This window comes from Lontra canadensis, unplaced genomic scaffold (assembly GCF_010015895.1).
Source record: "Lontra canadensis isolate GAN:19392208 unplaced genomic scaffold, GSC_riverotter_1.0 scaffold20, whole genome shotgun sequence".
Lineage (NCBI taxonomy): Eukaryota > Metazoa > Chordata > Mammalia > Carnivora > Mustelidae > Lontra > Lontra canadensis.
The window spans coordinates 15319725-15347606 of NW_022631014.1; the positions used below are offsets into that span (position 1 = coordinate 15319725).

Sequence of the window (27882 nt, forward strand, 5' to 3'; positions counted from 1 at the left end):
TGTAAAGCCCAATGACATGTGGCTTGATCTCAGGACCCCGAGATTGTGACCTGAGCCGAAACCAAGAACTGGATGCTTATTGCACTACTGGGTATTTACCCCAAAGATACACATGTAGTGAAAAGAAGGGCCATATGTATCCTAATGTTCATAGCAGCAATGTCACAATAGCCAAACTGTGGAAAGAGCCAAGATGCCCTTCAATGGATGAATGGATAAAGAATATATGGTCCATATATACAATGGAGTATTATGCCTCGATCAGAAAGGATGAATACCCAACTTTTGTATCAACATGGATGGGACTAGAGGAGATTATGCTGAGTGAAATAAGTCAAGCAGAGAGTCAGTTATCATATGGTTTCACTTACTTGTGGAGCATAAGGAATAATATGGAGGACATTAGGAGAAGGAAAAAGTGAAGGGGGGGAAATCCGAGGGGGAGATGAAGCATGAGAGACTATGGACACCAAGAAACAAAGTGAGGGTTTTGGAAGGGGGCCTGGGGGGATGGATGAGCCTGGTGGTGGGTATTATGGAGGGCACATATTGCATGGAGCACTGGGTGTGGTGCATAAACAATGAATCTTGGAACACTGAAAAAATAAAATAAAATTTAAAAAAAAAGAGAATTGGATGCTTAACCAACTAAGCTACCCAGGCGGCCCCCAACTCACATTATTAAGAACTATAAAAATGTGTTCTCAGATAAACCTCAAATAAAGGGCATCGGCCTGCAGATTGAACTCACACCCCAAGAGGTCCCTGGCTTCTGGGAGATGTGCAGCAACCACACAGTCCGGAACCACCAACATCCAGCGTGTCAAACCATCAGAAGGCCGGGCTCACTCAGTCAGGGCGGATCTCCCCCTTCCCCAGTTACTACAATGGCCCCAAGGTTGCAGGCCACACTGCTGCTAGGGCCATCTGAGGAAAGGTGCTTTTTAAAAACATGGTACTGCCCTGCTCTAAAAACATCCCAGCTCCCTACATAGTGTTCCATGTTTCGACCCATGCCTTCCTAAAATAGAAGCTGTCGGAAGAGAGGTTTCCCAATATCCAATTTCAGCCTCTTCCTTTTGGTAATGGAATTCCCAAGGTGTGGCTGGGCACATGGCCACCAGGATAAAAACTACATTTCCCATCTTTCCTTGCAGCAAGGTAAGTCCCCATGCCTGGTTCACAGGCTATAAAGAAAGCTTCCAAGCCATGTTCTCCAGCAGTCCGTGCAGAGAGGGGATGGAGCTGAAATGATCTTCAGCCACACAAGGAAGAGCAAGGCCAGAGCAATCTTGGGTGCCTGGGACCACCTGGTTGAGTCTAGCCTTTACCTGGAACTTTGAGGAGGGAAAGACAGGTCTACCTTGTGGAAGGCACTATTTCCTTGGTGTCCGTAAAAACAGCCTCTCTTATCATGTGCAGACTCTGCTGTTTTATCCAGTACCTCTTCAGTTAAGCCACGCCAACTTCTCACCATTTGCTAAGCATACTTTTTCACAAATGTTGGTTTTTACACCAGCTGTCCTTGTTGCCTAGAATGCCCTTCCCTGCCCAGCAAACTCCCATCTCAAAATATCACTCAAATGTCACCTTGTATTTCAAGCTTGCCTTGACTTGTGTCCTGTGGCTGGGTACAGAGTACACTGATGATTTCACTACAACGTGATCAGTGTTTTCTGTGGCCCCTTCTCAACTAGCTACGAGCCCCTCCAGGGAAGAACTGAGTTCCCACCTTTGTCCAGCTGGGCAACAAACAGTAAGAGCCCAGTGAGTGTTGGGTAAACAATGGGGACAAGGGCAAGGGAAAAACCCAGCAGTGGGTGGCAGGGCTGGTCTGTCAGCCCTGCATCCTGGACGGACCAAAGCCCAGCATTCAGCATGGGGGAGGCAGGGCCATCTAGTGCCAATTGTTTTCAGGCCCCTCCGGGCATCTGGCATTGCTGCTGTTTTCATTCGGCATGGGGGACTTTGGAGGAATGTTCCCTCAATCACTCAGCAAACACAGATCAGATCCAATGCCCTCTATTCTTACCACACCACTCTGGGGGGCAAAACATAATGGGTCTCCTTAACTGTTCAGGGCTATAATCTCTCCTAGGTTTTCTCCAAGGCATAAGGTTTGGAGTGGGTTCCTCCTACCCGAGGGTAAGGGCTACATTTAGGACTGGCTGGGAGATGGGACAGGGTGCTGAAGGTCGGGGGGTATGGGGGCACTATGTCCACTCGACACCTGCCTTGAGCTAGATCCTCATTCCCACAGAAGGGCTGGAAGGAGGCCCCTCTGATACACAGGTGACATGCCAGCTTCATGGAACTTGCCAGGTGCCTGAGATAATGCTTAACGTTTCACAGCAGAGGCGGCAGCTCTAAATCAGCTCTAAATGCCTGACATTTAAAGATCAGGGAGGCTCATGTAAAGACACAGATCCCTGGCCTCTCAGAAGAAATCAGCATATCTAGGACCGTGCAGTTACACACTGAGTGGTGGCCATCCCCAGACGGGGTGGGGGTGTCTCCCTCGGGGTCTCTGGGCCTCCCGCACACTGAAGCTGGAGGGCTCTGGGCCCAGGAGAATGGGGAACTGCAAAGATGCAGGGGAGAAGTCTCCCAAACACTCACCCAGGCTCCAGGAGATCCTGGGGCAATAAGAGGGGGAGGAGAAGGAACAAAAGGAGAGAGGGGACAGCGCTGGATAAAGAGGAGGCCTTCCTGAGAAGAAATGCTAAATCAGGAGAGGGACAAGGGAACCGGGTCAAGTAAGGGAAGAGACAGACTGGGAGGCAAGCCAGCAGCAAGACTGCCACCTGCCGGAAGGTGCGTGGGGCCCAGGTCCAGCAGGAGTGCTGTTGGAGAACTCAGGGGAGGGGACCCCAAGCCTGGCTCTGTCCCCAACTTCTCCCAGTCACCCCAGCAAGTGCCATCTCGTCCATCTGGAGCTCAGTTTCTGCATGCACAGAACAAAGGTGTGCGGCTGCAGAAAAGCTCAGATTCCAGCCCTACCCGCACTGGACCAAGGGCTGTGTGTAGAGCATACCCTGCTCCACCCAGGGGGCGCCCGCAGCCCCGGACATGCTGATTCCTTCTGAGAGGAATCTGCATTTTTACATGAGATCTCTTGATTTTTGTCAACGTCAGGCACTCACTTAGAATTCTGTAAACACCGGAGAGCCACATTAAACATGCGTGTGCCTCCTGTTTGTGCTCAGGGATTTCCAAAGCCAGTGTCTCACTCTGGGCCTCGGGAGAATACTCTAGACTACAATAAAGGTGACAATCAAAGAAAAAGCAAAGGAACCTGAACTCAACAAAACTGGCCATATTCTGAAAGCCCGTCTATCTTCTATTTTTTCCTCCCCTACCCAACCCATTCCAGTTCTCTGCCCAACATGTATCCACTTAGCCACAAGGGTGGTGGCTGAGGAACATGACTCCAGGTCTATGCTTGAGGAGGCTCTGGAGAGGCGATAAGCCTCCAACCACCCACTATGCTTGGCAGAGATGGTAAACCCGCAGCAGTGTTTTAAAAACTGCATGAGACATGACCCTTCTCCTTCTCAGCCACTTGCAAATCACTTGTAGAGACTTGAAAACAATTCATTTTTCTTGACATTACTAAGATGAAAGGGCACAGATGCAAAGACTTACACAGGGGCCATCCTGGTGCTGGAGACACATGTGATATTTTGTAACTCATGTCTTTCTAGAACATTCCGACTATAAGGTCACATGGTGGAGAGCCTCTCCTCAGCATCTTCAGGGAACTCAGGGTTAGTAGTCATGCTCTATCTACATCACAAAAGCTGCAATTTCACAAACTGCAAAAGGACCATTAGAGCTAAAAATTACTGGCTCAACTGCCTCACATAACGGAAAAAAGACTGTACTCAGAGAGGCTGAGGTGGTAGCCAAATGCCTGGGAGCAACCAGCAACAGACCCGATGTGGAGCAGGTGCTCAGCTGCTCCACAGCCCACCACGTGAGAGGCCTCAGAAAGGAACAGTGTCATCTTGGATGCTGATCCGTCCTCCCCGCTGTTTATACCGCACCCTGCCTTGGTAATCTGTAAGCGCTCAACAAACATTTGCTGAATGATGAAACGCACGTAGTACCTATTCCTGAATTTCATCTACTCTCATGAACCAGCAGGAAGCGCAAGGGGAGAATTAAGAACATATTTTACAGACGAGGAAACCAAAGTCTCAGAGATTATGTGAGGAGCCCAAGTGACTGCGCTAGCAAGGGGCTGAGCTGGACCCCACACCCTAGCCCATCTCCCCCCAACCCTAACTGACACACAGCTCATTCTTCGTCTGGTGGGTCCTGGCAAGGATCCTCCAGGGAAGGAATGTACAAGAAAGCATTTCCCTTCCTTTATTGATCCGTGCTGAGGAACCCTCCCAGGAACCGTACATGAGGGTGGCATTGCCAATAGGCGGGCTTCTCTCTGAGGGGTCTTCAGATGGTTCCTGAGGCTCGAACTCTAGACCTCCCATACCAGGATCTAGATGGTGTGATCCAGGAAGTAGCTTTTATGTCAAGCCCTCCAAGGGGTCTTGCACAGCGAGAGTTGATACCTAGCCCCTGATGGTGCTCATTAACTAAATTTGGTTTCTTTAAAATAAAATTAATTGGTAAGGCATGTGGCTCAATATTCAAACAGTACACAAGGGCGAGGAGGTCTCTCCACCGGCTCCATCTCGCCCACACTCGCCCCTGCCCTATGCGCACACAAGACCCTTCTCAAGACTGCTCCTGAGAACCAGTGTGCGCTCCCCGTGAGCCTGTCCTCAACCTCCCCTTAGCCTTACACAGGAGATAAGGCCCCACAAGGTGCAGGGCTGTAGGCGGACCAGACACAAAGCCCTGCTGTCCACCTGCGGCACCTCAGCTCATGTTCCAGCCCCAGAGGGACAGGCCCCAGTCCTCCCTCCCCTCCTCTTCTGCCCCACCCCAAGGGTCAACTCCCTTGCTGGGAGCAGCACAAGTGATCCCCAGGAGGGGCAGGGCCACACAGAGAAAACCTCATGGACACAGAAAGAAGAGGCCAACTATAGGAAGGAAAACCTACACGGGGGAGTTCTCAGCAATGGCTGTGACCCTACCTACCATAGAATCAAGTCTTCCTAAGAAAAAGGATAAACAATGACACAGAGTGGACTCCACGGAGACCTGATGTCAGGTCCCCAGCTATCGCATAATGACACGAACACCAGCTTGGAGGACACCTACCCCCACCAGAAGCACAGCGGCAGAGACGGCCCATTGGCCGGACGGCCATGTTCACACGCAGGATCGCTGACATGACACTACAGTGCAATCCCATGCACCTGACCGTGGCACCGTCCACCCCGACACGCCAGGGTGTTGTACAAGAAGAGGGCAAGAAGAGGCAAGGCACAGCAAAGGAGGCGGATCCTGCTACGGGGATCCCCAGTGGCAAAACCAAATCCAGCTTTTCTGAAAGAGCGCCCCCAAGTGGGCTTTGCATAGAAATTGACAAAAGCTAATGATGTCACACTGCGGGCTGGATTGATTCTTATACTGAGACATACAGCTTGAACGGTACAGAAATTTATCTTACAAGGAAAAAGTACTGTGTATAAATTCAGCCCATGGTTAAACCTGCACACACACAAAAAATCAAGAGTGTTCCTCCCCCTTAGAATAATTTGTTTTAGTGGGAGAGAAACATAAAAAAATACTTTGGTCTTCTAATTTCCTTCATTTCTCTTAAAAGTGTATATTTTATAATTACTAAATCACCAGGGTATAAATAATTTTACACAAAAATAGCCAGGGTCGGGGTGATGACTACAATTAAAGTGCTCCCAGCTGAATTAGTGTTTAGACAGATGGAGCTGGTATAAACTGGAACAACACTGGCAGTAAACAGTTTGACAGCATGTTTGGAGAATCAAAAATGTGTCATGACCCTCAAACCAGTACTCTCACATATAGGATCAAATCTAAGAAAGGAATCCAAAAAATGTAGCATGCCAAATATATAAGCATGTTTACAGTGCATTGGATGAAAACATGGCTAACCGGTTTCCTCGAGAGTTAAATACAGAACTTATGATCCAAAAATTCCAAATCTGGGGGGCACCTGGGTGGCTCAGTTGGTCAAGCTTCTGCCTTCGGCTCAGGTCACGATCCCAGGGTCCTGGGATTGAGCCCCACATAGGGCTCCCTGTGTAGCGAGGAAGCTGCTTCTCCCTCAGCCCCTCCCACCGCCCGTTCTCTTTCTCTCTCTCTCTCAAATAAATAAATAAATAATCTTTTTTTAAAAATTCCAAATCTGGATATATGTCCAGAAGCAACTGCAGGGACTCGAACAGGTATTTGTATACCCACAATCACAACAGCTAAACAGTAGAAGCAAGCTAAGTGGTCACAGATGAATGAACGGACATCAAAACGTGGTCTATACACACAGGGGGCTATCACTCAGCCCTGAGTAGGAAGGAAATTCTGCCACATGCTACACCATGGATGAACCTTGAAGACCTCAGATGAAGTGAAATGAACCAGTGAGAAAAGGGCAAACACTGCATGCTTCCTCTTCTATGAGGTACCTAGAGTAGCAAACGCATAGAGACAGAAAGTTGAATTGGGTGGCGGCGGGTGGGGGACATAAGGCTGGAGGAAGGGGTACAGGGGGCTTAAAGGGTACAGAGTCTCGTTGGGGAAAATGACAAAGTTCTGGAGATGGACGAAGGCAGTACTAGCTTAACCCCGAAGGTACTTAATGCTACAGAACTGTATACTTAAAAATAGCTAAAACGTTAAGTTTTATGTTGCATGTATTTTACCACTATTTTATTTTTTAAAAGAAATAAAAGATGGTCACTGCATTAGGGATTTCCTTTTCTCAGACTGGAAACCTGGGGACCTTGGCACCTCAGGGACAAGAAAAGATACACGTGGAATAGAAGTTGAAAAACATGCGAGGAAAGCGAGCACACCATCTGGATGATGGCTAACACCAGGAGGGAAGGGAAGAGAGGAAGTGGCGGGGTTAGGCTGAGCAAGGATGCCTGTTTGTCTGGGCTTCCCCAAGGAAGCCCCCAAGGACAGCCCCAGTTCATGCCTGTGTAAGTATTAGTATCACTCTGTCATACTCAAAGGTGTCCCTTCTAGAAAACAGTATGGCAACTCCTCGATAAGTTAAACACAGAATCACCATATGACCCTACAATTAATTCCACTCCTGGATTGATACCCAAAAGGACTGAAGGTGTGTATTCAAACTAAATCTTGTACACAAACATCCACAGCAACACTCTTCCCCGGGGCCAAAAAGTGGAAACAACCCATTGTCGACCCATGGATGAATTGATAAAGAAAATGTGGTATAACCACACAATGGAATGTCATTCTGCCATAAAGAGGATACCTGCTATGATGTGAATGAACACTGAAAACATCACACGTAGTGAAAGAAGCCACTCACAAAAGACCACAGGTAATATGGCTCCCTTCCCAGGAAATATCCAGAATACATAAAGCCACAGAGACCGAAAGACCGGCAGTTGCTGGACGCTAAGAGGAGGGAGGAATGGGAGTGAGCACTGATGGATGGGAAGTTCCCTCTGGGGGTCAGGAAATGTTCTGGAAATAGATGGTGCTTACAAACATTTGAATGCACCAAATACCACTGAATTATACACTTTCAAAATTGTTAAGTGGGAAATGTTTTATAGATTTAACATAGTTTAAAAAAAAAAAAAACCTCTAATAACGAAAGCGCCCCTGCTGACAGACCGCACTGCGACAGGAATACACGTGTGCTACAGTGGCTGAAACAAAAAGACAGAGAGCAGCCTGAGTCAGAGGGGACAGGGAGAAACTGGGACCCTTCCACACTGCAGAAAGGAACGGGAGATGGTACGGGTCCCCTGGCAGGTAGTACAGCTCAAGTCCACAGCAAAATCTCTCAACTGTGTCCTTACAACTGTATGGTTCTATAAATCTCACCTCAACACGGCTGTTAAAAACGGTCTTTGCTTGAACAATGATCACCCTAAATTGGGCAGACTACTTAGGAGGCCTGAAATCGAAACAAAAGCTTAAAGACAGATGTGGGCCCTAAGTACCTGTAAATCATTTCTGCATTAACACTCACATCCTCGACATACTTTCAAAACAGATGTTCATTGCAAAAAAAGAAACAAAAGCCAGACTCATAAATTCAGAGAATAAACTGGTGGTTGCCGCAGGTGAGGTGGGCGGGGAAAGGGTGAAGGAGAGAAAGGGGATGAAGAGTACGTTTATCTTGATGGACACTGAGAAATGTATAGAACTGTTAACTCATTACCTGAAACTAACAGAATCTTATAAGTTCATTATATTTGAATTTAAAAATTCTTCATTTTAAAAACAGAAGGGTGTTCACTGCATGGCCAAATATAACCTTCATGTCTAGCAAAACGGCAGTATTTAAGTAAATCATACCAACGTAGTAGACTATTATAAAGCCATGAATATCAATTATTTGTTCACTTCTGGGGAAGGGTCACTGGGGCAGAAACCAGAATGAGGATGTAGGGGTACAGTGCTCCAAGCACAGGGAAGAGTAAATATAAAGAAAGGCCAGAGGCATCCTGGGTGACCAGAGCTGGGGTAGGAAGAGCAGTGCAGGGGGAGTGGGATGGGAGTGAGGCCACAGCACCCAGAAACTTTGGGCCATGGCAGGAGGTCTGTGGCCAGCTCCCCCAACAAGAGCGCCATGTTCTGACTCAGAAATTAAACAGGCCTCTCTGGCTGCTGTATGGACAGACTGAAGGGGCTACCAGCTGGGGATAAGCGAGGATGTTATTGCTGAAGTCCAAGCGAGAACCAACGGTGACTCAGGCTAGAATGACGTAGGTGGGAGAAGTGGCTGGATTCAGGAAACACGCTGAAGGTAGAGGTAACAGCACTTGCTGAAGGATGAGAATTGCACCAGTAAGCTGGCCACAGATTTACAAGGGAGGAAGGAAAACATCCAAAAGCCCTGGAGACGGTCATTAATTCCAAAGCCACTTTGAAAATCTCTTTTCTGCCTCCTGTGATTTTATTTCTCTCCCCTCCATATGCCTTGGAAAATCACTGGTGATGTCATCAATATGTCACAGACATCTCTCCATGACAATAAATTCTGAGCCACCTCCTTTGTAAGGGCTGCATAGTATTCCACTTGCAGCATGTACCACAATTCAGTTATGCAATCCCTCTGCCATTCACAGACTCCTCAGATTTTTGCAATTAACACCAAAATAAATACTGCATAGTGGCTGCACCAATTTACATTCCCAACAACAGTACACGAGAGTCCCCTCTCCTCCACATCCTCACCAACATGTGTTGTCTCTTGTCTTTTCCATACGAGCCATTCTAATAGCTGGGGGAGGGAGGGGTGATACCTCATTGTGGTTTTGGTTTGCATTTCCCTGATGACTGCTGATGCTGAGCACCTTTCCATGCACCTGCTGGCTGTTGGCCTTTATTCCTTAATAATATCCAACCTCTTTTCACGGACATATTGGCCTTTTGCTTTTACAGGATGCTCATATGTATTTTTTCTTGCTTATCTCTTCTTTAATATTGTTATACACAGAGAAGCTTTATATTAATTCCCTATCAAATACAGAGCAACTGTTCCTGCCACTGCCCCGCCCTCCCCCCATTGGTCATGCAGCCCTACTCATGCTTCCTGGGTTTTCCCACACAGCCTTAAGTGCTGCAATAGGACTTTCTAGCAGGAGTTCCTATGATGGTGTTAAGCAGGGAAGCCCTCTTATACTGCACAGGCAGGGGCCCTTTCAGCCCTCTTTTAAACAAGTTTAAAATAAGCACTACACGTAGGGCCCCCTCTCCCGGGGGGGGCCCCCCGGGGGGGGGGGGGGGGGGGGGGTTCTTTGCAGAGGCTGCCCTTCCTCCTATGCCCACCTCCATGAGAGCTGCAGGGCTCAGAGCCCCCACCTCTGCACAGCTCCCAGCTTTTGCCCTGCGCGGTTCCCACAGCCTCACTTTATCTCCCCGTGCACCGTGGGTGCTTTGTACTTTTTAGTGTTCTGGCTACAAAGTCGCTCAACTCCTGTTATTTCTGGCTGGTGATTCCAAAGAACATGTGAGCTTTTCAGAAACAGACGCATCGAGTTACAGCAAGAATCCCCGTCTCAGGCTTAATTTTTTAAATCGTCAAAATGATCCCTCCTTTTCTTTACAGTTCTAGCCTCTGCATCTGGCTTTCAGATGGCCTTGCCTGTCTCGAGATGATTAAAATATCCAGAAATGTTTACTTCTACCACTTATCTGGCTTCTTTCTTGACGTTTCTTCTCTCTTTGGGCCATGTGGATTTTCCTGGGTGTGAGAGCGATGTAGGGATCCAGCTGTACTTTTTATAATGATAACAAACAACAGTAATAAGAAGGCAAACATTTGTGGAGAGCTACCACCACTACGTAAACCCTACCAGGTGAAGCCGCTGCTCGGCAGTTATCGTTCAGTCACTAGGAGGTAAATGTCTATTTTTCTGCTTCTCCATAGCAAAGAAAAGACAACTTATCATACTTCACCTCACCCATCTCCCTCTCCCCCCTTGACTCCTGTTTGCTTTAATTTGTGGGTTCAGATCCAGTCACCTGTTTTAAAAAGATTAACTTTTTACACTAACACTTGCTTTCTGTTTCCCAGAAACATCTATACCTAGTCTTTATGGTTAGGCTCTCTAAAGCTTTCAAGGCAGCTCTGAAAAGCTGCTGCCCTGAAAAGCAGCTGAGCAGCTTCCAGAGTTCAAGGCCCACATCCTCCCCAGGTCCTCTCCTCTCCAAAGTTAGCTTTTACGATGGGATGAAAGCCAATTCAGGTCAAAGGTTAAACACTGAGATCAACGGTCAGATGGCAAGTCAGGACAAGTTTATTTTATTAATAGAACACAACTTTTTAAAATCATAATGCCTACCGTGCCTCGACCATTGAATGCGGTCCACTGCTTTATTGTTCATCTAAACGATTTCCTAGACAGGAAATTCTGTTCAGAGGCGAACAATGGCCACTTTTTCAAAACATGAAGTGAGATCATCTGGATATTAAAAGACTACAAACTCATCCCCAAAACCATTACCATAACCCAACAATAAGCGGTTAAGCAAAATAGGTAAAACCAGTAAAACCCGAGTGTGAAATGATCCCATGTTCCCTGAACCAGGTCTCAAAACAACACAATTATAAAATTACAAAGGGTGACTCCTCCAAAGCAAAATACAAATGAAGAAAAAGAAAGGTATGATAAAGGACAAATGTTAAAGCTATGTCCTCAGCTGATGTAGTTCTGATGCCCAGGTTCTCAGGGGCAGTGAAAGTATTGGTTGCGCACCTGCAGAGCACGATGACCACTCAAGAAGATTCCTGGCTCCGGGGATGCCTGGGTGGCTCAGTTGGTTAAGCATCGGCCTTCAACTTGGGTCATGGTGCCAGGTCCTAGGATCAAGTCCCATATCTGGCTCCTTGTTCAGCAGGGAGCCTGCTTCTCCCCCTGCCTGTAGCTTCCCCTGCTTGTGCTCGCTCTCTCTCTCATTCTTTCTCTTTCCCTCTCCCCTCTCTCTTTGATCAATCAATAAATAAAATCTTAAAAAAACAAAAAAGAAGAAGAAAAAGATGATGATGATGATGGATGATGATGATGATGATTCCTCGCTCTGCTCTCCAAGGCCAGAGCTGAGCCTGTTAGGGCCAAGAAACCAGGGTAGCAGATTCCAAGAGGTAACCCTCCAAATCATTAAAAATTCAGCCACACTGGATATCCAAGATCTATAAAGAACTCCTCAAACTCAACACTCAAAAAAAAGGGCAGATAATCATGTCAAAAAATGGGCAGAAGACATGAACAGACATTTCTCCAAAGAAGACACACAAATGGCTAACAGACACATGAAAAAATGTTCATCATCATTAGCCATCAGGGAGATTCAAATCAAAACCACATTGAGATACCACCTTACACCATTTAGAATGGCCAAAAATAACAAGACAGTAAACAATGTGTGTTGGAGAGGATGTGGAGAAAGGGGAACCCTCTTACACTGTTGGTGAGAACACCAGTGGGTGCAGCCACTTTGGAAAACAGTGTGGAGATTCCTTAAGAAATTAAAAATAGAGCTCCCCTACAACCCTGCAATTGCACTACTGGGTTATTTACTCCAAAGATACAGATGTAGTGGAAAGAAGGGCCATCTGTACCCCAATGTTCATAGCAGCAATGGCCACGGTCGCCAAACTGTGGAAAGCCAAGACACCCTTCAACAGACGAATAAATAAAAAAGATGTGGTCCATATATACAATGGAGTATTATGCCTCCATCAAATGATGAATACCCAACTTTTGTAACAACATGGATGGCACTGGAAGAAATAAGTCAAGCAGAGAAAGTCAATTATCATATGGTTTCACTTTGTTGTGGAGCATAAAAAATAACACGAAGGACACTGGGAGAAGGGGAGGAGAAAGGAGTTGGCGGAAATCGGAGGGGGAGATGAACCTTGAGAGACTGAGAACTCTGAGAAACAAACTGAGGGTATTAGAGGGGCAAGGGATGGGAGCTTGGGTGAGCCTGGTGGTGGGTATTATGGAGGGCACATGTTGCATGGAGCACTGGGTGTGGTGCATAAACAATGAATCTTGGAAAACAGAAAAAAAACAAAATAAAATAAAATAAAAAATTCAGTCACACTGGAGGGAGGTGTGTGGATGGAAGTGGATTGGGGATGACAGCTAAAGAGTCTGGAGTTTCTTTTGGGGGTGATGAAACTGTTCTAAAATTGATTTGTGGTAACAACTGCACAACCCTGTGAACAAACTAGAGGCCATAAAACTATACACTTTAAATGGGTGAATTATAGCTCAATGGAGTGGCCACACACATAAAAACATAACCACAAGAGATGGGGAAGTAGGGTCAGTGAGCACACCTACTACCCTTACTTAGGCCCACCTCAAAGTTCTTCACCAAAAATGCTGTTTCTGAAAGATAAATCTGAATCCCAGAAAGATTAAATTGCCTTCCCTATCATCCTTGGAAAGACCAAGGATCTTCTCATACCCTTTCCAGACATTTCCATGGAGAACAGGTGAAGCAAAACGAGGTTTCGTACATAGAAACAAGAAGCTTTGGCTGCCTAGAAAATTCAGTGACAAAGAACCAGTTTACAGCTTGACCATGCTGCACGGTGGGTAGAGTATTACTGGACTCCCCAGTAGCCTCCCAACAAAGGCTATTCCTCTCTTACTGCTAGGTTGACATCCAGAGAGAAATCAGGGCTTGAATGTCTGCACCAGGAGTCCACCAACCATGACCCACAGTCAAATCCAACCCTGGTCTGTTTTCATAAATAAGGATTTTACCAAAACCCAGCTACACACCCATTCCTTGAGGTACTGTCTATGGCTGCTTTCAGCTAGGACAGCAGAGGCCAGTTGTTGCAACACAGGTCATGTGACCCACAAGCTTGAAATATTTACCCTCTGATCTTTAGGGGAAAGGTCTACCAACTGGTATTCTAAGCCATTGGGGAGATCGTGGACTCCCTGTGGCTTCCTGAAGGCCACCGAAGGACTTCAGCCATTCGAGGATCTTCTAAAAATCTGGCTGTTCATCTTATTCACAATTCTTCCTTCACTATCTACCTTGGTTTTGGTGCACTGTGAACAAAAACCACTTTGCAGTTCTGCGACTGAGTGGGGCCACAGAACTTGCCTCGGCCAGTCTGGAATGCCAGCCAGAGACTCTGCTGCACGTGCAGCCAGAGACTCTGAATGTGCTGGCTGAGTCTGTCCATGTAAGCCTTGTCCTCTGCCAGGAGAAGGGGATGGATGGCCAAAGACAGCCAGGGCCCCTTCAGCCCAAATCCTCCAATGAGAGCTAAGAGGGACAGACCTGAACTGAAGCCCAGGCCATCCTCAGGTGACTGAAGACCACAATCTAGGAATAAACATTACAGTAGCCACTGTGGATCTGGGAGTGGTGTGTTACCCAGCAAAACCTGACTAATATACACTCAGTTTGAAATGACATAACATATAATGACTGAGAGCTGGAAGAAAAAAGTTGCCCACATGGCACTGAAATCACACCACCACCAGGACCCCCTAAGCAGCAGCCTAAGCAGGAAAGACACGGTCACGTTTGGCTCTCCTAATACCCTCCCTCTTCTCATAAATCGCAAAAAACAATCTCTGGAATGAATTCCAGCAAACAGCAGACGGGTATCAATTAGAAGAAAGGTAGAAAGAACAAGACAGAGGAAGGCATGGAGGGATGGAGAGAGATTTGTTTTTTTCTACACAACTGAAGCCATCTGCCTTCCTGTGGGATTCTCTGGACAATTAACCTCCTCTTTCCTTCAACCACTTTCGGAAGTTGCCGACCCTAGGGCACCAATGCCTCTGGTCTCTGGGTTAAGCTGTCACTCCTGCTGCTGGTGCTTCTCTCGCCCACTAGATGGTGCTGCGTGCACACCTGGGTGGGCTTAGCACCCCTCCCAGCCTCCTGGTCCTGAAAAGGAGACTGGGCACCAGAGGACTCACATACCTTTTCTCAAACTCAGACTTGTCCATTCCCATTTTTTACCACCACAAACCCCCACATAAATAGGGAGAAACACCTGAAATGACACTGAGCAGTGGAGTTCACGCCTGCAGTTATGATCATCTGAACGGACTGTTGTCAAGGTCTTTCCTGATACAGAAAAGGAAGTACAATTATATTTATCAGATAAGCTGAAACTTGGCAAGTTGGGTTGAAAAGCAGAACAGAATTCCTGTAAGAGAAGGAATGTCAGGGTTGCCATGCCCCAGGCTTAGCCCTATCATGGTCTTCCCAGCCACTGACAAGCGAGAAGGAAGGTAGGAAGGTTCTCCCCCACTGGGAAGGTTCAGCACGGCCCACATACGTGTTCCAGCATACAGGTCAAAATCCAGGAGGGCAGAAGACCTCCTGGAAGATGAGGATTCGAGTCTTGCTCTGAGCTGGTCCACTCGGGGTCTGGAGTTGGATTCCGCATTCTCTGGCTCCTCCAGCCACAGATGGTTCATTTCCTTCCGCCTGCCCTTACGCGGGCTCACTTGAGACTCAAGCCACCCTTGCTCACGCTCACCCGTCCACTCCCTAGTCCCTCCCTGACCGCACGCTCCACCTCCACCAGCCGCATCTGGGCCACCTCTGAAATCTGAAATTCAGACGCCCCCTCCCTGACCACAACCAGCCCCTCCAGCCCCCTCTCCTCACAGTTTCCCCTCATTTATTCCCACTACACCACCTGGAGACTACCGCCCTGTGATTCCTCCACTTTGGCTTTCTTGGGACCTTCCCTCCAGCTTGAATCCCACAGCCCTTTGCTTCAACTACCCCCTCACTCCACGGTACTTTCACCCAATTCTGCATAACAACAAGCGTCCACCTTGCCCTGCCTTGTCCCTAGGCTCCCAGAAGCACTAGGGGAAATCAGAAAGCACCATGAGGATGGTGGAAAGCCCTAGAAGGCTGAGGACTCCCATGCTGGGAGGGGCCCACGCCCAGCACCCCATCATCTATTCTGAAACAATGCTAGGGTGGCAGGGGTGGGTGATGAGATAGGCTGGGTAAGGTCTAAAACAGCCTCTCTGCAAGGCAGTAACTCAGGGTAAAACCACCTTCCAGCAGCTTGCCATCACCCACAGGAGGAGCGGCCGGTCTCTGCATGCTCTCCCTCCTTCTTCCTTTCTCCCAGTGGTCAGGTTCCCTTCTAAAGAATTCCAGAGCTCACATGCAAACACTCAGCCCTCCCTTCCCACTTAGCTCCATCTGAGAATTCCCTAGACCTACCCACACACTGACTGCGCACACGGTGTTAAGGACCCGTCCCCTCTCTTGTCTGTTTGCTCACCAGCACGCTCAGCAGCGTGGCTGGGAAACACCTTTCCTAATCTTCCTCTTGTAGCCAAACCCCAGCATGTTCCAAATCAGCATAATGGAGCCCCTTCATTATCCCAGGATGTGTCCAGGAACAGAAGAAGGTGCCTGTTACCCGGACACAACGGGCCACCTTATGCCAGAAAAGCACTGAAGAACATTAACCCAGCAGGGCCTGTATCCTGCAGTCTTTACCAAAGTAGTTCTGGTCGAATGTGACACAGCTTCCAGAGTCTGCCCGGCTAGATCCAACCCTGGTGTAAAATTTTTAGAGAAAGAAAAAAGAGGGGTGCCTCAATCGGTTAAGTGTCTGACTCTCGATTTCGGCTCAGGTCCTGATTTCAGGGCTCGAGCCCTGAGTCGGGCTCCACATTCAGTGGGAAGTCTGCTTGAGATTCTCTCTCTCCCTTTCTCTCTGCCCCCACCCCCAAGTGCGAGCAAGCGCAGTCGCACACTCTCTCTAAAAATAAGTAAATATTTCTAAAAAAGAAAAAAGAAGAAATAATTTCTATTATATGAAGGGAAGGGCAGGGGGGAAAGGAGAAAGGGAGTAGGGAGGGCAGAGGAAGGGGGGACAAAGATAGGAGAGGAAAGATGGGAGAAGTAAAAAGAAGGGAGGAAAGAGAAACTGAAAACTTAAGTCCTCCAGGCTAGTCCTCCGGCAACGGGATGCCCACTGGCCCAGCGCTCTGAGGCAGGCCCCAGTATGACTGCAGTTTAAAAAGCCGGGGCCCTGCAGGCCTTCCCAGAGCCTCAGCCTGACCACGTGTCCCCACACGTGTGTTCAGTCTGTTTCCCAGGACAGACACCTGTGAAACTTAAAGGCTCAAATCACAAAACACACAATGATCCCTGTTTGTATAAGGCACCAAGGCACACCCCAGCAGGTGATCCAAAGCCTGACTCCTCACTCCTGGAATTCAAAATCACACAGTGCGGACGGACAGTGAACTAAGAGATGAGGACGACGGGCAAGGTCTCTAGCAGATTTCCCACTAAACTGGGCCGCATGGAGGCAACTTCACCCCAATGGGAATTAAGCAGAGCCGTAAGTAACAACAGTCACCAATCCTTATGAACACCTTCCTTGCACCGCTGTACCAAGGACTTAATAGGAAATCACCATGCTGAGTACCAACACCAAAGGACCCTGAGGTTCTTACTGTCATCCCATTTTAGAGATGCAGAAACAGCTTCAGAGACAAGCTGACATGCCCAAGGTCCCACAGTAAATGCTGCAGCCGTAAAAAACACTCAAAATGTCTCTGCCCCAAAGCCAACATGCTTTAGGCCCAGAACCCCAGGAAGGCACGCTGCTTCTCCCTTGGGAATACTGTCAGAGTCTGTACAGGCTAAAATATGGGAGTGGGTGGACTTCCCACAGGAGCAAGTTCATGGAGACTTGAGAAAGTATAGTGAGTCAACCTTTATTTCCTCTCAAACCTCATGTATGTCCATTAAGGTTTCAACAGAACTATGTTAGTTAGAATAAGCATAAAAAGAGGCTCCTGGGTGGCTCAATTGGTTAAGCCACTGCCTTCATGACTCAGGTCGTGATCCTGGAGTCCTTGGATTAAGTCCCATATCGGGCTTCCCCTGTTCTGCGGAGAGCCTGCTTCTCCCTCTCCTTCTGCCTCCCACTCCCCCTGCTTGTGCTCATTCTCTTTCTCTGTCAAATAAATAAATAAAATATTAAAAAAAAAAAAAAGAAGAAGCATAAAAAGAGAACACACTGTGTATTCTATTAAATGGAAGGAGGCAGAAGTAGGCAAGGACAGTTTTACTAGAATACCTATTCAGTGAAAACCTAAGGCAACTGAGCTTCCTAGAAACCAAGGCAAAAAGAGACCTTCCCCGGCACAAACACCAAAAAAAAAAAAAAAAAAAAAGAAAGAAAGAAAGGAAACCCCAAAAACAAACAAACAAAAACAAAAACCCTCATTATCTAATAAAAAGAACCACAACTAAGCAGAAAACAGTTTTAGCAAGAATCCCAAGAGTTCATCAAGAAAATTTTTTTAAGATTTATTTATCTATTTGACAGAGAGAGAGAGACAAAACATGAGTAGGGGGAAGGGCTGAGGGAGAGGGAGAAGCAGGCTCACCACTGAGCCTGCTCTATTCCAGGACCCTGGCATCATGACCTGAGCTGAAGGCAGATGCTTAACCAAGTGAGCCACCCAGGTACCCCAAGTTCATCAAGAAATTTTTGAGACAAATATTCAATAGTGTAATGGGAAGTATATTTGATCCCAATCACTTCTATAATCAACCAGAGTTTTAAAAAAAGCAAAATCAGAGATCATATGTTGGTAGTCTATGAAGACATTTTAATGAGGACATTTCCATCACTGTAGAAGGTGCCACTGGGCTCCCTGCTGAGTGTCACTTTTCTAAGTATTTCACAGAAACAGGTCACTTGCTTCACCCCCTCAATAAACCCATCATCCCCATTAGACAGGCAGAGAAACAAATTCTGCCACCCGAGCATTCCAGAAGCCTCTGAGACCCACCCCGAGGTCCCCTTGCAAGGCTTTCCAGTGATGGGAGCCAAATCCCGCCCAGCTTGCCACTTCCCGCAGAGCCTGACCCAGAACAAGGAGAGCAGTAAAGTAACAAAAAAGGAGGAACAAACCCAGCCCGGGCAAAGGAAGGAAGAGGTGAGAGAAGAGCCGTAAGTGGGCAAAAGATAAGCACATTTCTGGGAGATGGGTGGGAGCGCGATGATGTCAGAAAGGACAGAGTAAGTCTGGGGCCCAGAAAAAGGGCTAAGTGGGGGGCGCCTGGGTGGCTCAGTGGGTCAAGCCTCTGCCTTTGGCTCAACTCATGATCCCAGGGTCCTGGGATCAAGCCCCGAATCGGGCTCCCTGCTCAGCGGGATGCCTGCTGCCTCTCTCTGCCTGCCCTCTCTCTCTCTGCCTCTCTCTCTCTTTGCCTGCCCCTCTGCCTACTTGTGATCTCTTGCTCTCTAGTAAATAAAAAAATAAAATCTTAAAAAAAAAAAAAACCTGGGATCCTCTCAGAGACAGTGAGACAGACAGAAGAGAGGGAAGGGGACCGCAAACCAAGGGAGAGCGGAAGGGCAACAGGTGAAACAACTCTGCAACCTGCTGTCCTTCCCCTTGACCCTCCACCCAGCAACCTGGCCTCTGGCAGCCCAGCCCTTTCCTCCGGGCCAAACACACACAGACCAACAGACAGCGATAACAGACAAAGGAGAGACATAAACAGTCGTCATGCAACAGTAACGACACAGGAAGGGACTCACTCAACACCTACTATGTGCCCACAGCATGCTCGGCACCATGCGTGAGGTAACTCGGTGAATCCTCACAGCAAGCCCGTGAGGCAGGTACAAGGAGGACCTTCTCCACCGTTGGCAAAGGAAGGAAAGCGTAAATTACTATTCTCTTATATGGAATGATGGAATTAACTACTCCATGGGCTAAAAACAGAAACTGGTAAGAAGCATTTCTCTCAGATACGGAAAATAAAAATAAAAACTCCCTCTACGTACTGAAGGGAATGTAAATCGAGACCATCTGCGCTCTTGTTTTCACGCCTCAGTTGGCAAAGCGCGAGGTGTTTGCCAATACCCAGGGTGCAGGGGGGTGCAGGCGGGTGTGGCCCAGACACCCCCACTTTATCTGCATAAAAATACAACTGCTCTGGCAACATCTGTCAAAACTGAAGTCCCCACTCCAGAAAGTCTCCCAAGTGTCTTCATCATATAGTTGCTCAATTATCTGGGAACATCGATATCCCCGGCAGACTTCATCAACATTGCAAGGGACCCTGAATTAAAACCACCCAGCTAAGCTACTCCTAACTTCTCAACCCACAGAAATATGTGAGACTATAAATGTTTGCTGTTCTCAATGGCCAAGGTTTGGGGAAGTATGCTGCATAAGTGATACATGAGAATTAAATGCAGGTAGGTATAAAAGGCAATCAGGACAACGTCAAGTACACAAGTAAGTGCTCTTTCAATGTTAGCTATGACTGTCAATAATCTTCCTGCCACAGGGCCTTTGCTCATGCTGTCTTTGCTGCTTAGAATGCTCTTCTCCCATCCCCACCATGCAAACTCCTACATACTCTTCAGACTTCTGCTCAAACACTGCTTTCCCATAGAAACCTTCTTGGAAATGCCACTTTAGAAATCCCCTTTATACAATCTTTTATTACCCTCTGGTTCTCCTATGAATATCAAATCTACAGTAATAATAATTAAATAGTAATTCGTGTGACTATTTTTAAGACATTTTTCCTCTTCTGAAACGTAAAAGAATCTCAACCTGACACAATGCCCTATCCTCTGTACACACAACAGAAACTCAATTATACCTCTTAAAGGTCAACAACCCATTAGAAAAATGAGCAAAGACCAAAAAACCAGGCTGTCTGCAGAAAATAAAATGGAATAGAAAAGAGGTACAGACTATTCATAATGAAAAAGATACAGAGTAAAATGAAGTCCCCTTTTTCCTGACTACCTGATTAACCAAGATGAAAAGGGCTGACGATGCCCAAAGTTGGCAGGAAATGGCCACTCCCTTACACTCGTACTGGGCACTTAATGGGTGCAGGCTCTCTGGAGAGCAGTGCTGTGATGTAGACCAAATCCTAAATGCACATTCCCTGTTACCTTACAGACACATAGGATAAGTGACCCAAAAGATATACATGCAACACCATTCCCTGGCATACTGTTATGATGAAAACCCTGGAAATATTGTAAAGGCTCCCCTGACAGCAGTCTACCCCCAAACAACGGCTCCTGCTTGGACGTTAAGAACTCAGCACATGGTCAACTGCCTCTGCAGCTGCCACCTTCCCCAGTGATCCCACCTGCATCGGCAGGAGCTGACTGATCGTCACGCACCCTGGCAAGGCCATGGGCCTGTAGTCACAGCCGAAATCCAGGTTATAGCAGTTTGCTTTGGCTTCTCGCCAACATTACAAGGAACCATTACGCTGGTTCTTTTAAAATGTAGGGGGTGCCTGGGTGGCTCAGTCGGTTAAGCCTCTCCCTTTGGCTCAGGTCATGATCTCAGGGTCCCAGGATCAAGTCTGCTCAGAAGGGAGTGTGCTTCTCCCTCTTACTCTCCCTTTGTGAATATTCTCTCTCTCAAATAAAGAAAATCTTTAAAAAAAAAAAAAAAAAAGATTCTTTCCCTCTCCCTTTGCCCCTCCCCCTGCTTACTTGCTCAAGAACTCTCTCTCTCTCTCTCAAAAAAAAATTTTTTCACATGGAGGAAATCCACTGAAATAGGGTCAGCAAATGACACCGTGTGGTCTAAACCCCAAGGACCCCTATTTCACATACGAGGACAAGCCACTCCACTCTACACCTCCTTAAGGGTGCGAGTGATAACACTGCCCACCACCCCAACCCCAGCAGGGCTGTGCCAAGGACGAAATGAGTTTCCACAGCAGTGCCCGGAAGCCTGCCAGCCACAGAGCAACCACTCATAAGTGTCAGCCTGTGTTAGCATTTGTGATGGCTGTCAACCCTTCTGAGCCAAGGGAAGCCCGGAGAGTCAGGCAAACATTCTGGGTGTTTCTGTGAGGGTATTTTTGGAAGAGATTAGCATTTCAATCAGTAGACCCAGTAAAGCAGACTGCCCTCCTTAATGTGGGTGGGCCTCATCCCATCTGGTGAAGGCCTGACTAGAACAAAGAAACCCCCCTCCAGTAAGACGCTTCCTCCCGTCTGACTGCTTTGGGGCTGACATCAACTTCTTCCTGACTTTGGACTCAAACTGAAACACTGGCTCTTCCTAGCTTGCAAGCTGCCCGTCTCTGGCCTGGAGCTACGCCCCTGGCTCTCTTGGGTCTCCAGCTTGCTGACTGCAGACCTTGGGACATGTCAGCCTCCATAATCCTGTGAGTCAATTCTTCATAATAAACCTCTTTACAGATGTATATCCTGTTGGTTCTGTTCCTCTGGAGAGCCCTGACTAATACATGATTTATGAAATCTGATTCGTTCCAGGTGTAATTACAGCTATGAAGTTCCAGTTCACGACGGTTTCAACTTGAAGCGCTCAAATCTGTCAATGTTCACACCAGATCGGGGGGGCAGAGAACACAGGCAGTTCTCCCCAGGCCTCAAGTCCCAGAGTCACTGCTGAATTGCACAGACAAGGGAACATCTGAACCCAGGGGAACAACTACACTGAGTTCCTCCTGCCAGCCTCACACCCTCTCTCGCAGAGTCCCTGGAAAGGGCCTACAGCACGCCCTGCCAAGAGGGCAAACAGGGTGCTGAGGCCAGAGGCCCACAGCCAGCAAATGCCCCTGAGCCCTGGTCTGGTCACATCACAAAGAGAGCCCCTTGACAAAAGCATGTATGAAGCGACCCTCACTTCACTCTGATACCTGCAAATCAAATTAATATAAATCCATTATGAAAACGGAACAACTAAAGGCACGCCATGAGGAATGCTATTTGAGGCTGGGATCGATGTCCTGAAGCGCTTGCAAAGCACACCAGGTTAATACTTTAAAATAAGATCACTCTCGGGGCTCCTAAGGGGCTTGGTTGGTTAAGCGTCTGCTGGCTCAGGTCATGATCCCGGAGTCCTGGGATCAAGCCCTGCATCGGGCTCCCTGCTCAGCGGGAAGCCTGCTTCTCCCTCTGCCTATGCCCCTTCCCCCACTGCTTGTGCTCTCTCACTCTCTCTCAAAGAAAGAAAGAAAGAAAATCTTTAAAAGAAATAACAAGATCACTCTTTAATTTTGTTTAATGTCATTTACTATTTGCCAGCTCCTAAAATGGTTTAAAATGGGCAGAGACTAACAGGAATACATTGGATATGTTCAAAACTTGTTTCAAATTCAAAATGCAAACCAAATCGGAGGATAAAAAAATACACAGATATCAAGCACCTAGAACTACAGATTCCAGATCACATGCTAAAAATCTTACTGATACATTTTGCCTAGACTTTACAATGTCTGTCGAAGACCCTGTGTGACAGATATTCTCCCCACTCCCCTCACAATGAGGGACTGAGGGGGAAGGAGGATCCGCCGCGGACCTCCAAAATCACTTACAGCGTGTTTAAAGGACAGATGTGAATGTTTGCATGTTTGGTTGAAGCTTACACATTAGCTCCGCAAATCAGCATATGAGGCCTTCCTCCGGCATTCCATGCACAAAAACCAACTGCTCAACAGAGCAGATTCCACTATGAAGAAGAAAAGAACACGTCCAAGTTAAGAGTTTAGAAAACGTGTCATTCCCTGGATGCTAATTCACAACTCACCCTGTGAAAGAAGGGATATTTCACGGTCCATTCTTTTCTGTTTCACTCAGCCAAGTACCATTCAGGCTAAACTTCTCAACGGGAAAAACATGAGGACTTTTACGCTAGACAGGAACCAACAGGCAAGACGTTAAACCGAACTTATAAAAGACATCCATAATATTTTCTCTGAGCATGTTTTCAGAGGATAAACCATCAAGTTTGATGGCTTAGGCTAGCGACAGAAAAGGAACAAATCCTAAACAGTGGATTTGCAGAGTGGGAGCAATTCTCTGGGGGCCGCCACTGGTCAGCTTGACCTCTGCCTGCCTCCGGGGCTCAGAGCTGGAGCCAGTTCTCAGGCTGGACCCCAACAAAATGCTGGCCTTGCGGAGCTATTGGTTGAACAGAATCGTAGCACATGCCTGAGGGGCTTTACATAGCCCTCCCACCCCCACACTCACACACTCACAAGACCCCATCATCTCTCATTGTTTTAAATGTCCTGAAAACTGAACCCAATTCGAACAGGCCAAGAGGGGCTTGCCTCTCAGTTTACTGGGTTTGGGCCCAGTCAGCTCTTGGTAAGAGCAGGAAGACAGGACAGACACCAGATGTTCATCCATCATCAGACTCTGATCTGTTCCCCCAGCGGGGGAGACAAGCCAGAGCACAGATGATTCGCAAGCTCTCCATCACTGGGGTGTGGATCAGAGGTACGGACGGGGCCAAGCACGTTTAGGAAAGAAAGGAAGAAAAAAAAAAAAAAAAGGAAAGGCAGAGAAGAGAGGGGGAGGAAGGGAGACACTAACTCTGTTCTTTCTTCGCCTTTCAAAAAAGTCCTTGCTGACCCAGATGCCAGGTGAGGTTCAGAGAAACCAGGATGAAGACACAGGATTAGGAAAAATCGAAGAGTTGGAGAGGTAAGGGCTGGGGGGAGGGGGAGCTTGAAGACCCTCCCTGTTTAGCTGCTGCAAAGAACCACAAGGGGGAAAGTGCTGGGAGTCTGGGAGGCCTGGTCCCAACTCTGGTCACATGTCACTGCCTCCCCCGAGCCTCCGGGATGAGGGGACAAGGTGGGACCAGCTTCTGTGGACCCTCAGCTCTGCCCTTCAATGACTCAATACTGCAATTTCCCCACCATGTGCCCAAGGACAACCAGCCAAGCAAAACAGGGCAGGAGAGACACTACTTCTCCTGTGGTCTCTTCTCTCCCGCCATACCACAAAGAAAACAAACAGCAGACACTCTTACCACATGCGTTTGTCCGAAAGAGCTCGCCTTGGCAGAGTCCTGGCAGAGGCTGCGCCCCGACGGGCTGCCCGAACTGAAGTACCAAGGCCATGTACAGAAATCCACTCCAAAAATAATTCAGAGAGAAAGGGGATTCTCCGTGAGAACCCCAGCGCGAGCAAGACCTCAGCACAGCCACCCCGCTGTGCTTCCCTCAGCAGCTTTCTCAGTTTGCTTGTTGGGGCAAATCCCAAGATTGTGGCTGCTCTGGAGGCACAATGGGTTATGTAACTCCAGGCAGCCTGGGCACCCTATCGGCTCATCTTGTTAAACCGCCCCAAAGAGAAAATGACGCACCCAAAATGTGATATCCTTAAGTTGTGGGGGCGGGGGGGCAGGGGAGCAGGGCTTTGTGCTGGACATTGGGCTTTGCCTGAAAATGAAAAAGGAACAAAAGGTCTGCTGTTCACCTCACTGCTCACTGGGAACCGGGGGCGGAGGGTATTTACCAGAGGCCTGATGCCAAGTGGGCTCCCGGGACTGCACTTGGCAAAGCCCCTGGAGGCAGAGAGGCATTCTTGGGGACACTCCAGGTCTCTCCGAGAATAGTTTTCACTATTTCGATGACCCTGTAGTAAGACTTGAACCTGCACCATCCGGCCGTCCAGCACCTTGACCATGAAACAGAGTCTGTGCTCACAGTCCTGTTCACTCAGCCGCTGCCAAGTGTGACATCGCTGAGCTCTGCGGCTCAGCTGTCCCCCACCGGCTTGCCACCAACCTCCCAGCAGAGACTCCAGGCACCACACCCTGTGGGGTTTGAAGTTCCAGCACCACATTCGACCATTTCCTTGTCCTCAGTTGTCACGTTCAGAGAAAGTGAAACTACTTCAACAGGCTGGATGTTTCCTGGATTTCGCTGGCACAGATGCCACTGGAAGCCCGGGGGTTAGTTCACATGCTTGTACAAGTGAGGACACAGTTGGGACACTGCCTCCTCCAGGAAGCCTTCTGGGTCCTCCCACAAACTTTTCCCTCCTAGGCTCGGCCAAGCACTCCTCTCAGCATGCTCCCATATGCCCATGCCTATCGCTATGCTAACTGTGGTGCACCATCCATTTTCACTCATTCATCTGACCACCCCACTGGACTGTATTCCTGGGAGGCCCAGAACTCCTGTCCTGGGGTCATGACATGCACTCCAATCTCACCCCTCAAGCTCAAGGATCTTGGGCAGGATACTGAACCTCTCATGATTTAGTCTCTCTACCTATAAAAAGGGGATAAGAGACCCCTCTTGCCAAGCACTGGCTGCATGAGGTATGATTTTAATCACTGGGATTCAGGGCTGCACAAAGTCCTTGCCCTAAAATACAAACATACAGTAGTAACTCATAACTAAGTCTGGGGAGGAAGGTAAGGCAGGAAAAAGAGAAGGGGAAAGGTAGCAGTGGATCATTCTTTGTTCAGGACAGTCACAAAATGGCCTCTAATGAAATCCCCTTTGGAGAAAGTGAAAAGGGAATCATGATGACATCAGGGGTACGGCGATCCAGGTGCTGGGCAGCAGCAAGAACAAAGGTCCTGAGGCAGCACATTCCTGGTGAGTCGAAGGATTAGCAAGGAGGCCAGTGTGTCTGGGGTGGAGTGGGCACAGAGGAGACAGAGAGGTGGGAAAGCCCTGTCACTTAGACCTCCACTGGCCATGATCCGATAGGAGCCCACTGGAGGTCTGGAGCAGATGAGTTAAAGGAATCATCTGACTGTGTATTTAAAAAGCCTCACTGGTGGGTAGACGGAGAACAGACTGCACAGAAGCAAGCAGGGAAGCAGGTGGCCCAATTTGGAGGCCACCGCAATAATCCAGATGTAAGAGGAAGGTGGTCTAGGACAGGGTAGATGCCGTGGAGCTGGTGAGAAGCCATCAAATTCTGGACACACTGAAGACCAAGCCAACAGACTTGGTCTCTCCCTGAGAGAGGGAGGGGCCAGCAGGACTAAGCCCTAGGCCCTACAACATCCCCAGGATCCCAGGATCGGGAGGAACAACAGCCAGCAAGGTAGGAGAACAGGAGAATCAGGGAGCCAAGGGAGGACCAGATTTCCAGAAGGGAGTGCTCAGCAGTGTCAAGCCCTCCTGAAAAGGCAAGAAGATGAAGCCTATGGACGGACCCCTGCACTGACAAGGCCTTCAGTGCTAGGGGAATGGTAGGCTCACACCCTGCTCACCCTGGGTACAGGTGAGCACAGAAGAGAAACTGCAGTGAGCACAGACAGAAGCAGAGACATGGGTACCAGCCATGAGGACCACAAGCAATTCTCTTCACGAAGGGAGAGATCATAGCATGTTTCTGTGCTAAGAGGAGAGCTCCCCGAGCAGGGGGAAATGGATGACGTGGAAGGAGAGGAGCTGCAGGAAATGTCTCCTTCCAGAAGTGGGCAGGCCAGCAGGGGTGGGATTCAGGGCACGAGCAGACAGAGGGCCACTCATTGGGCAGGAACTCAGCACAAGGGCGAGGCCCCCAGGCTAGGATCCTGGGCCATCCCCCTGGCCCACTATACTTGGGACACTCCTGACATACAGGAGGTCCCCCACGCTTAACTGTGAGACAGATCAGTGGAAAGCTACTGGAAGCAAATCTGCACATTTTCAGTTGTCACTGGGTGTTATTTCAAACAGGAGGAGAAAAGTAAACACTGCAGACAAAACGAGGACTGGGGTGAACTTTGATATGAAGGCATCTAGAGGTGACTCTAACAACACTCTTTGCTGCTGTCTGAGCTCACCAGCCTACACCACATCTGCTCAGAGCCCCGCCAAGCACTCATCCCCATGATCCCTGGGGGCGGGGGTACAACAAGCAAGAGCTCCAGTGGGATGAACTCTGCTCCTGGGCTGCAGGGAAGTCATGATGGCTGCAGGCACATGTAAGACGCTAGCTAAGCCAGCCTTGGCAGCAGATGCCGGGCACCAGGACCAGCTCTCCATGTTTGCATCCCCACAGGGCAGTCGTGTGTGATTTCCATTCCACCTGCCTTTATGCGAGAATCAGAAACAGAGCCTCCGCAAGAGGAGCAGGAGCCAAACTACACCCAGCATCACTACAGGCCAAGCAAGATGCTCAGGGTTCAAAATTCCCATCCTTGGGGCACCTGGGTGGCTCAGTTGTTAAGCATCTGCCTTCAGCTCAGGTCATGATCCCACGATCTTGGGATCAAGCCCCCGCATCAGGCTCCCTGCTCAACGGGAAGCCTGCTTCTCCCTCTTCCACTCCCCCTGCTTGTGTTCCCTCCCTCGCTGTGTCTCTCTCCGTCAAATAAATAAATAAAATTACAAAAGAAAATTTCCCATCCTTAACCTCCAGGGCAATTCTTCATCTCAAGTTGGGTCTGGATGGTGGCTCTCGCCATCCCAAAGCTCAGACCCTCTGCACTCCACCCGTCCTCCCTGGCCCTTCACACCTCC

General features: G+C 48.3%; 1 protein-coding gene across 8 annotated transcripts in view; it reads right to left on the reverse strand.

The window, feature by feature from the left end:
* TRAK1 (trafficking kinesin protein 1) overlaps nucleotides 1–27882 on the reverse strand; it is a 117384-nt gene that overhangs the window by 89154 nt on the left and 348 nt on the right. For 2 of the 8 annotated variants that reach the window (XR_004383092.1, XM_032861104.1), the window contains exon 1: nucleotides 24438–24629. The exons of 1 other annotated variant lie outside the window; for it this stretch is intronic. Coding sequence is in view for 6 of the 7 variants with exons in the window: in XM_032861104.1 (XP_032716995.1) it covers nucleotides 24438–24528 (91 nt within the window). In the remaining variant the exon portion in view is untranslated. Of the gene's footprint in view, nucleotides 1–24437; nucleotides 24635–27882 lie in introns of those variants that run through there. 5 more of the 8 variants (XM_032861107.1, XM_032861106.1, XM_032861094.1 and 2 more) reach the window with 4 other exon arrangements.